The following is a 10084-nucleotide window of genomic DNA, read 5'->3' on the forward strand; positions in this document are numbered from 1 at the left end:
TTTTTTTTTTTTTTTTTTTTTTTTTTTACAATAGTAGTTTTACGTGCTAAAATCTTCTGCCAAACCTCTTATTAGCAATATTTTGCTATTCATTTAAACCTTCCCCACAGCATTCTCTCTTCTCTGTCAACTGAAAACTCCAGTTCACCACTTCAGCTGAATGACATCTCTGCTGCTTTCCCTCTTCAAATAGTACATGAACATCTCACTGTGGAAGCCAAAGCCGAGATGTAGGCTCTGAAGTCTACACACGCTGTTCTTTTCCTACACCAGCTTTATTATTATTATTCACATTAGTGATCCTGTTCCTGATTTGCTTTTGTGCCAGTAAGGCCAGGATCCAGCTGTATTGTAAAAACCTAGATGCATATGTGCATGCATATGCACGTACACACACATTTGCATGTAACTCGAGATGGGCTTTGAAACATCACAGCCTTCTGTGATGTTTTCTCTCAAGGGTCCCCTCTGTTTTTTTAAATCAGAGAAGTTAAAAGTTAAGAGGTTTTTGGTGAATCACCAGTGGTATTAACCTGTGCTCTGCCAGCAGTTTAATGCCTGGATCATTAGCCTTGTGCAAGGCTCATAGAACTGTAGCATGGAGTCTAGTCCTGGCTGTGCCACTTATCTGCTGAATAGCTTTGCACAAGTCATTTCCCCACTCTCTGCCTCAGTTTCTCTAACTGTAAAATGGGGATAATGAAACTGATCACATGTTTGTAAAGCAATTCCTGAAGCAGCAAAAGATTCTTTTATTTAAACAGAGGATTCTTTAGTTTCATCCCTAAACTACAATATTTTTGAGACATTCCTTTTTATACTAGCAAACAAGAAACACTTGGGTCCTAGTACATGCACAGCTATTTGCTGTGACTTCCAGCGTGCAGGTGAAGTCCTGTTGAAGCTAATAAGACTTTCGTGTGTGGAGTTATATGTGCTTTGAAGCATGATTTGTAGCAATAACTTTTAATTGGTGAAACTTGATTTAGTTACTAGTTAACTTTGTGGTGAAACTGTACTCCAGTACTGTTGGTGTGGAAGAAGTGAGGTTTGGCTTGTATTTATTCATGTTTAAAAATGCGGTTATAGAATGCATGGTTTTGATATGGATATTTAAGAAGCATAAAAGTGGCCTGTAAAATGTTTGAAGGCAAACTTGAAGCAGGTAATTGCACAAAACTTTCATCAGCTGCAAGGGGCAGTGATTTTAGCTACTGGAAGTAGCAAAGCACGCATAGCTATCACTGTTTGTCATCTTTGTACACTGTTTTTTGTGGCCAGAGCACTCTTATGGGATTACATCTTGGATCTGAGTTTGAGAACTGTACTTCACCAAGAACAATATATGCGCATGGATGTGTATGAAATCAGTTTCAAAGGGAGTTGCATGGCTAAATGCTGTAGTATTATATGTAATGGAGTTAATGAAGTAATTCTGCGATAGATTCTGCTTACACAGAATAGTGTATCCAAGCGCAGTTGTGGCATTGAATTCACTGGGTGGAACAACTACTAATTATTCTGAGTTAAGGGCATCACTATTGGCCTCTTGTATGTGGAAGTTACTGTATTCAGAACAAAGATATATTAAAATATGAATGCTTATTTGTCTGACAAGGGGTTCTGTGAATCTTTAATTCACAAATGATTTGTAAAGGGTTTTGAGTTCAAATATTATTATTAACATTATCTATTGAAAGCTTACATACAAAAACCTTCTATTTTAGTCATCTGTAATAAAGATTAAAATTCTCCATGACAAAAACGTCATTATTTTAAATTAAGGTATAAAGTGCATAATATTCTTTTGTTCCTTCCTAGCTGGCTGACCGCAACTGCTTGCCAAGAAATTTCATTAAGGTAGAGAGATCTAACATAATATATCCATAAAGCTATGTGCTTTCTGAAATTGGGGGCTGCCTTTTAATATTGGTGCTGACTATTTTGGGCTCCAGTGGGTTTTGCTTCAGATGCTAATGTTGGCAATTTCCATTTTTTAATCATCTGAATGTATTAATAACATACTCTTAATTATTTCTGACTTGCACTCCACAGTGGCAGTGAAGATGGGTGTTAGTTTGTCCAAGCTCAGCCTTATCAAAAATTTAATATTCAAATCAAAGCTATTTACTAACACGAAAAGCTGCTTACAGCTAACTGATTTCTGAACCACTATATTTAGAATATCAGCAAAAAATTCAAACTAAATCTGAAATTTAATTATCCAGATGCAAACAGCTGATTGCTCAGTGTCAAAACTGAGGTAACATCAGCTAGTAGGAAAACAATTATGAGATAAATTGCTGCTGGTAAGTGATAGTGATGCCACAGCATTAGGCAAGTGACTTAATGTATTATACTACTGTCCTTAAGTGTGTTTTTTTTCCCCCTAAATTAAGTGTGTGAGTCCTACAGGGCAAACCTTTCTTAATAAATTGTGCCTAGGCAGTGCAGAAGACCATTTTTTCTCCCTTCTGATCCTTCTCTTTCTTCTAGCAACTCTGCATACCTGACTGTCAGTAATTATTTGAGTAGAAAATCCCTCCTCCCCCATCACCCCCTCCCTCCTGCTTACCTTCCAGGAGCTGAATCCAATGCCCAGAATGTGACCTTTACCCATGTCTCCCAACTGGAGCCTGCAGCATGACATTATAGAGCTAGCTAGAGTGAAGCCAGAATACTCAGTACAGGTGAAATTCTTTGCTGTGTGGAAGGCTAAGACATACACATCAATAAAGTTCCTTAACTGATTCAGATGACTTGTCCTGGCCTTACAGATAGGGATGACTTTCATGCTAAGTTTTTTTAATTAGGCAAAAATCAAACTCTGAACTGTTGGAAGAACAGCGCAGATGCTGAAAATGGAAATTGTCAGTCTCTCTAAAGGTGTGGATGCTGGTGTAGTGTGTTCAGTGTGGCAAAAGCAAATTTTTTGAAAATAATGTTAATAATGGAATATGGTATATTGTAAGTTTTGAATTCCATATAAAATCCAAGGCTTCAGAATAATATAGCATGGTAAAATACATGATTTTGTAAAGCCCTCTTGAATAGGAGGTGAAAGGCAAATAAGTGATCCTTATCTTGGGGGGATCATTTATAATGCTTATTAGCTTCCAAGTTCAGGAATTGGGATCTCTCTTGCAAGAGTAGATGACTATGCTAACACTGAGAACCAGTCAAGGAAATGTTGCATTTTAGGTGATAGTAGCAGTTTCCACTCATGCCTGGAGATCTGAGACTGGAACACAGGTAAGTAAACAGTAACATAATGTCTCTTGGAGACAAGGATTTTTGTGGGTGATAGCTTCCAGTGGACCAGACAGAAGTGCAGCTCCCTGGTCTCATAGTTTCATGGTTGCTAGGGGCTGGCCATCTTCAATCAGTTCGTGACCATTATTTTTGGTCCTCCCCTGGGAGCCTTGGTGAATAGTTGCTCCCCCAGGCCCTGATGTATTTATAGGCTACCACCAAGTCCCTTCCAAGTCTTTTCTTCACCAGACTGAATATTCTCAAGTCTTTCAGCCTCTCGTATGATCTGGTCTCTAGGCCTCTAATAGTGCACATGGTCCTCCTTTGGACTGTCTCAAGCTTTTTCACATCCTTCCTGATGTGCGGTGTCCAGAACTGGATGCAGAACTCCAGCTGCTGTCTCACCAAGGCTGAGTAGAGAGGGAGGATGACATCCTTGCCTTGCTCAAGATGCCTTGGTAGATGCATGCCAGCATCTGATTAGCTCTGCCAGCTATGACATTGCATTGGTGGCTCGAGTTCACTTTGTTGTCAGTCATGACACCCAGGTCTCATTCAGTTGTGATGTTGACAAGCATAGCACTGCCGAGCCTGTAAGTGTGTTCAGATAGAGCACTTGCCATTTCTCTGTATTAAATGACATCAGGTTGAAGTCTGCCCACCTCTGTGAGCCTGCCTGGGTTAGCTTATCTTTGTGTGTGGCCACACTCCCCCATAATTTGGTGTCATCAACAAACTTTGCCAGTTTATAGAAAGCACCATGAGTTAGACCAACCCTTCCAGCCCAAAAAATGTTAGCTGTTGGGTTGGGAGAGTAGGAAATCAAGCTCCAATTTAGAGCCTATCCAGTGAGAGAGACTATGGGTCTGCAGCTTCTTCCCCTTGCTCTGCCCCCCTGCACCCCTGCAGCTCTAGTGCTGTCTCAGGATGGGAGGGGGAGAAGGCAGGGGAGGGAGGTCCATTCTAGGGTTTGCCTAGTTGTGCTGGAGTGGAAGAGTAGGGGGGGGCAGGTGGATTGGGGGCCCCCCCCCCCCACTGCCCCTCCCTCCAGCATGGTGGCAAACCCAGAATGGACTTCCCTCCCCTGCATTCTCCCTCTTCTATCCTGAGATAGCACTGGGGATGGGGCTGAGTTGCTTCAGCCCAATTGCCAGAGCAGACAGAAATTAATGAAGGTGCTCTGCTTTGGAGTGCCTTCATTTGAGGCCTCTTATAATGGAGGTTCATTAGTCATATGATTGGAGTGCTCTGCAACCGTGCTCTTCTGTTTGGGCATGGGTGTAGAGCACTTTCAAGGAGCTGATTGCATGGCAAATGTGATTTCTGTCTGTACCTAGAGTGAAGTTAGACAAACTTTTGAATGCAAGGTATTTTTCATTATGCCTGAGTGAAGAAGCCTCAGTCCCTCACATCTGAAGAAATGCCTTGAAGTTAGATAAGCTTTCAAATGCATCACAGCCATACAGTTGGTTCAATAAAAGATATCATCCACAAAAATCCTTGCCCCTTGTATAATTCCTGGATTGTCATGGCTACAACATTACTCCAACACTACCATACAGCATCTTTCAGTTATTCTTGCTTCAAAATACTACTCACCTTACATATTTGGTTGCTGATTTGGAATCTGAAGTGTATTCTATGCATGTCTAAGTTGTAGGTGGTTAGGTGTGTTAGTCTGAAGTCACTCAAGGCAGGGGAGATATGCACCTTATAGACTAACTAAATAAGATATATACAGTACAAGCTTGTGTGTGTGTGCATGCTAAACATGTTATAGTACACACATGCACACACATCCATATATACACGTGTGTATACATATACAGGCGTATGTGTATATAAGAAACATATTTGTGTGTGTGTGTGTGTATGTAGACACACATACATAGATATATACACATATATAATGCTATCCTTTTGCAGCATCTGATAATGTGAACTCAAATTCACAAAAGCTTGTGCCATATATGTAGAAAACTTATGTGCCATAGATGTGGCACAAATGTTTGAATTTGAGTTCAAATCATCAGATTTGAACAACTTAGAACAACGTAGAGCAGTGATGCTAAATCTTTTTGCCCTACGGGATGGCTGCGCAGTGCCCAGTTTGTCCACAGGCTGGATCTAGCTGGTGTGCCAGATTGGGTGTGAGCGGCCTGATCTGACTGCAGTGTGTGGCTAGTGGCAACCTGGCTCTGATCTAGCCATGTGGGGGTGAGGGGGAAGGGCATAGTTTGGCCATGTGGGGCATGAGAATTTGGCAGTGGGGGTGGGGTTGGTAGTATTATTTGCCACTACTCCACGCTGTCAAATTGCCCAACACATGGGGAGCCCCATGGACTGAATGTTGTGGCTCTGTAAACTGGGGGTTGAGCACCTGTGGCATAGAGTAGTGTATAAAATGGAGTGAGTGATGTTTAAGACTTCCAGTTCATCTTTCAAAATTATTCTGCTAACTAAAGAGTTACAACAGTGTGGAAAAGCTGTTTTCATGGAAGATGGGTTGATGCAACATCAACATTAACTTGTGGAAGACTGTCACCCACGACTGCCCCAAATTGGGGAAGAGTCTGCTGTAAGAAGCTCAGTACTTGAAACCTTATGATAAGAACAGGAGATGGAAAAGTGGGAGCAGCAGAAACAGCATGTCGTGGACTGAATAAAGAATCTTGAACAACCCACCCCACATGGAAATGTGCCTGAGTTGCAGTAGTCTGTTGATCCAGGATAACCAGTCATCTTTGGACCCACAGATGAGACAATCATGGAAGACTGTCATTCGTGACTGCGAGGGTTGGCCAAAGACAGCAGTCTGACTAGATCTCTTCTATATGAAAATTTTGCTTTTTAACTTAGAATAAATACTAATGAACTACAGGCCAAGTTCTGATCTTGTCCCATTTTTACATGTTTCCGTGGCCATTGACATGATTTCACAGAGGTAAACAAAAAGCATTGTTAGGCCCTGGTCTGTTTTGCTAGAGAAAAATCTTTTTCATATGGAGGAAAAAATACCTCCTGATGTAGTGGCTGATGAGCTATATCACTTTGTCAGGCAATGAGCAGAGCAGTATAACTTGCAGTCTACTGTCTATTTTGCTTAACTTCAGTAAGTTACAGCAGTCTAAAGACTAAGCTTGTAGTATTGCTGTAATAAATAGATAAATAAATAAATAAAAGTTGTGAACCACTGGAATGTCTACAGTTTGTGACACTGTTTGCAGTTGTCCAATTGTTTCTCGTACATCTTTCCATCCCTTCCTAAACGCAGTCACTTAGCAATAAATAAGAACTTCAAACGTACAATATTGTTAGAAGATGCTTTCTAACAGTGTGGAACTTCATGAGATTGATGCTTTGTTCTGTTTTCTATTCAGCTGAGACTAGCTTTAACAGACCATGGGATGGTAGAAGAAAAAAAAAACATCCACAAGTTAAAAAATAAAATAATAAAGCATCTGGAGGGAAAAATTAAATCACTATTCTAGTAAAGGTTCTAATATTTCAGTGGGATGCAGATACAAACTGGAAATTTGTGACCATGTTTTTATGTCCTGTAGAGACATTCAGCTATTACAACTGAAGATAAAGGAGAGAATAACGTTTTCAATTAAGGACCATTATGCAAGTCCTATTTTGAATGCTAATTCCTTAATTACTAGAAGCTGACAGTGTCATTTTCTAATATTCTTGAGTTATTTTAGAACATAATTCTAATTTAAATAGTTCCCGTGGCTTTACTTAATCCCATTCGTAAATGCGGAGAATTATCTGGATGACTGTCAAGCAAATGTGTGTGTCTTTCTGTATTTAATTTTAGTGTAGGTATGGTCTGCTTTATTTCATCATAGTCTATAGGAATTAGGTTCTGGTCATTTCTGTTTTTCTCTTCTATCTGGCAGAAGTTGCAATGAAGTGCAATCAAAAAGATAATTTGTCTAACTTGTCCTAAAGTTTTTCAACACTCACTTGTGCAGTTGGTTCAACATGGCAATAGCTCTGACTTGATTTCATTAGACAGGAAGAAAAAAAAATGAAAATAAATGTTTCTTCTTAGTACCCTTGACCTTAAAACAGCAACATAAACATCATCCATCTTCTCATGCGATTTGTGTTATTTCCAAATTGAATCACTCAGCACAGCAGGTCAGAAGTCACAGGTCACAATTTATTCTTTCTGTTAACAGAATAACAAGCTTTGATTCAGATTTCAAGTGTGTGCTAATGTGCTGTTTTTAATTTATTATTAGAATCATTTGATTTAAAAAATGGAAATGTTTAATAAAATTCTCACAAAATTGAAGTAATTCTATGTGAAAAATATTCACCATTGTACTTTTTTGTATCCTTTGCTTTAAATAGAATTTAAATAAGATCTCAAGTCCTGTTAGAGTTCTATGAGAGTGCTTTCTTGAGCCAAGACTTCAGGATTTTGTCCAGTTTAAATCAATTATAAATTAGTAACAATAAAGTTGTGGTGGTTGTTGTGGTTGTTATGCTGGACAAAATTATTCTGATTAATTTAAGCTAGACAGATCAGCATTATCATTGTCTTGTAGTATTGTTATCATCATTTGTCATCTTGTAGTATCATCATCTTTCTGGACATCAGGAAGGCCTTTGACACTTGTCTGCCACCCCATTCTCATTAAAAAGTTAGGCGACTGTGGCATTGATGCCTACGCAGTTAGATGGATTGCAAATTGGCTGAGGGGTCGTACTCAGAGTGGTGGTGGACGGGTCATATTTGACCTGGAGGGAAGTGGGCAGTGGAGTTCCCCAGGGCTCAGTCCTTGGGCCCGCACTGTTCAATTTCTTTATTAGCGACTTGGATGACGGGGTGAAAAGCACTCTGTTTAAATTCGCAGACGACACCAAGATTTGGGGTGAGATGGGCACACTAGAAGGGAAAGACAGATTACAGCGGGACCTGGACAGGTTGCAGGGGTGGGCAAATGAAAACAGGATGGGATTCAATACTGACAAGTGCAGGGTGCTGCACTTGGGCAGTAGGAACCAGCAGCATATCTACTGGCTGGGGAACTCCCTTCTCAAAAGCACAGTGGCAGAAAGAGATCTTGGAGTCATTATCGACTCCAAGACAAACATGGGCTGACAATGCGAGGACATGTTCAGTAGGGCTAACCGTACCTTGTCGTGCATCCACAGATGCATCTCGAGCAGGTTGAAGGAGGTGATCCTCCCACTCCATGCGGCACTGGTCAGGCTGCAGCTGGAGTATTGCGTCCAGTTCTGGGCGCCGTACTTCAGGAGGGATGTGAACAGCATAGAGAGGGTCCAAAGGAGGGTCACTCGCATGATCCGGGGACAGCAGGGCAGACCCTATGAGGAGAGGCTATGAGACCTTAACCTGTTCAGCCTTTGCAAGAGAAGGCTGAGGGGGGACCTGGTGGCTGTCTATAAACTTACTGGGGGGACCAGCGGGGATCGGGAGAGACCTCCCCCCGTGCCTCCCAGAGTAACAAAGAATAAAGGCCATAAGTTGTTAGAGAGTAGGTTTAGATTAGACATTAGAAGGCACTATTTCACAGTCAGGATGGCTAGGATCTGGAACTAACTTCCAAGGGAAGTGGTGCTGGTTCCTACCTTGGTGGTCTTTAAAAGAAGGCTTGACATTTACCTAGCTGGGGTCATATGAGCCCAGTTTTCTCTCCTGCCTGGGGCAGGGAGTTGGACTACAAGGTCCCTTCCGACCCTACATCTATGAATCATCATCATCTTGTATCATCATTCCCAAAGAATAAGGAAATAGCTGAACTTGGAGACCTTGGATGAACTGTCAGTGTTAGAAGGATCCAACATGAGAGTAAATGTGTTTAAGAAGGAACAGCTGTTGCTCCATTGTTTCCTTTTATGATCAGGTCACAAAATGCTTAGATGCAGGAGTCGAGGTTGATATCGTTTACTTGGATTTTTAAAAAGGCCTTCGTTACGGTGTCTCATCTCATTCTCATAAATAAGCTAAATGGCTGTGACATAGATGATTATATGGTCAGGTGGGTGGTGAATTGGCTTAGGGGTCACACCCAGAGAGAGGTGGTAGACAGGGCGGTATTGACCTGGAAAGATGTGGGCAGTGGGGTCCCCCAAGGTTCAGTCCTTGGACCAGTGCTGTTCAGTATCTTCATCAGTACTCTGTCCAAATTTGCAGATGACACCAAAGTATGGGGCAAAGTATACACACTAATGGGCTGGGAAATGATTCAGGTGGATTTGGACAGGTTGGAAAAGTGGGCAGAACAGAATAGGATGCAGTTTAACAAAGATAAGTGCAAAGTGTACTGCACCTAGGGAGAATAAAGAATTACCAACACATATGCAGATTGGGAGACAACTTTCTAAGCAGAACAGCAGCAGAAAGGGATCTCGGAGTCACAGTAGACTCCAAGATGAACATGAGTCGTCAGTGTGACAAAGTGATCACTAAAGCTAGCTGCGCTGTTATCATGCATTAGCAGGTGTATCACGAACAGGTCTAGGGAGGTGATACTTTCCTTCTACGCGGCATTGGTAAGGCTGCAGCTGGAGTACAGCATTCAACCTTGAGAGGGTCCAGAGGTGGGCTGCTCGGCTGGTTAGGGGCCTGGAGATAAGGTCCTACAAGGAGAGATTGAGGGACCTGGATCTCTTCAGCCTCCGCAAGAGAAGGCTGAGAGGGGATCTAGTGGCAGTCTACAAACTTGTCAGGGGGAACAGCAAGGAATAGGAGATACTGTGTTTACCAGGGGTAGAAACAATGACCACAAACTGACAGAGAGCAGATTTAGATTAGACATTGGGAAGAACTTTACAGTAAGGGTTACCAAAA

The 10084-nt window shown here is 41.5% G+C and overlaps 1 protein-coding gene across 3 annotated transcripts in view; it reads left to right on the top strand.

Moving 5' to 3' along the window:
- The window catches only part of CCDC85C (coiled-coil domain containing 85C), a 198982-nt gene that overhangs the window by 117484 nt on the left and 71414 nt on the right, over positions 1 to 10084 (top strand). For 2 of the 3 annotated variants that reach the window (XM_019518590.1, XM_019518588.1), the window contains exon 3: positions 1822 to 1860. The exons of the other annotated variant lie outside the window; for it this stretch is intronic. In XM_019518590.1, the coding sequence (XP_019374135.1) occupies positions 1822 to 1860 (39 nt within the window). The remainder of the gene's footprint in view (positions 1 to 1821; positions 1861 to 10084) is intronic. 3 annotated transcript variants of the gene reach the window in all.

This window comes from Gavialis gangeticus, unplaced genomic scaffold (assembly GCF_001723915.1).
Source record: "Gavialis gangeticus isolate Ggan-Ray unplaced genomic scaffold, GavGan_comp1, whole genome shotgun sequence".
Classification (NCBI taxonomy): domain Eukaryota; kingdom Metazoa; phylum Chordata; order Crocodylia; family Gavialidae; genus Gavialis; species Gavialis gangeticus.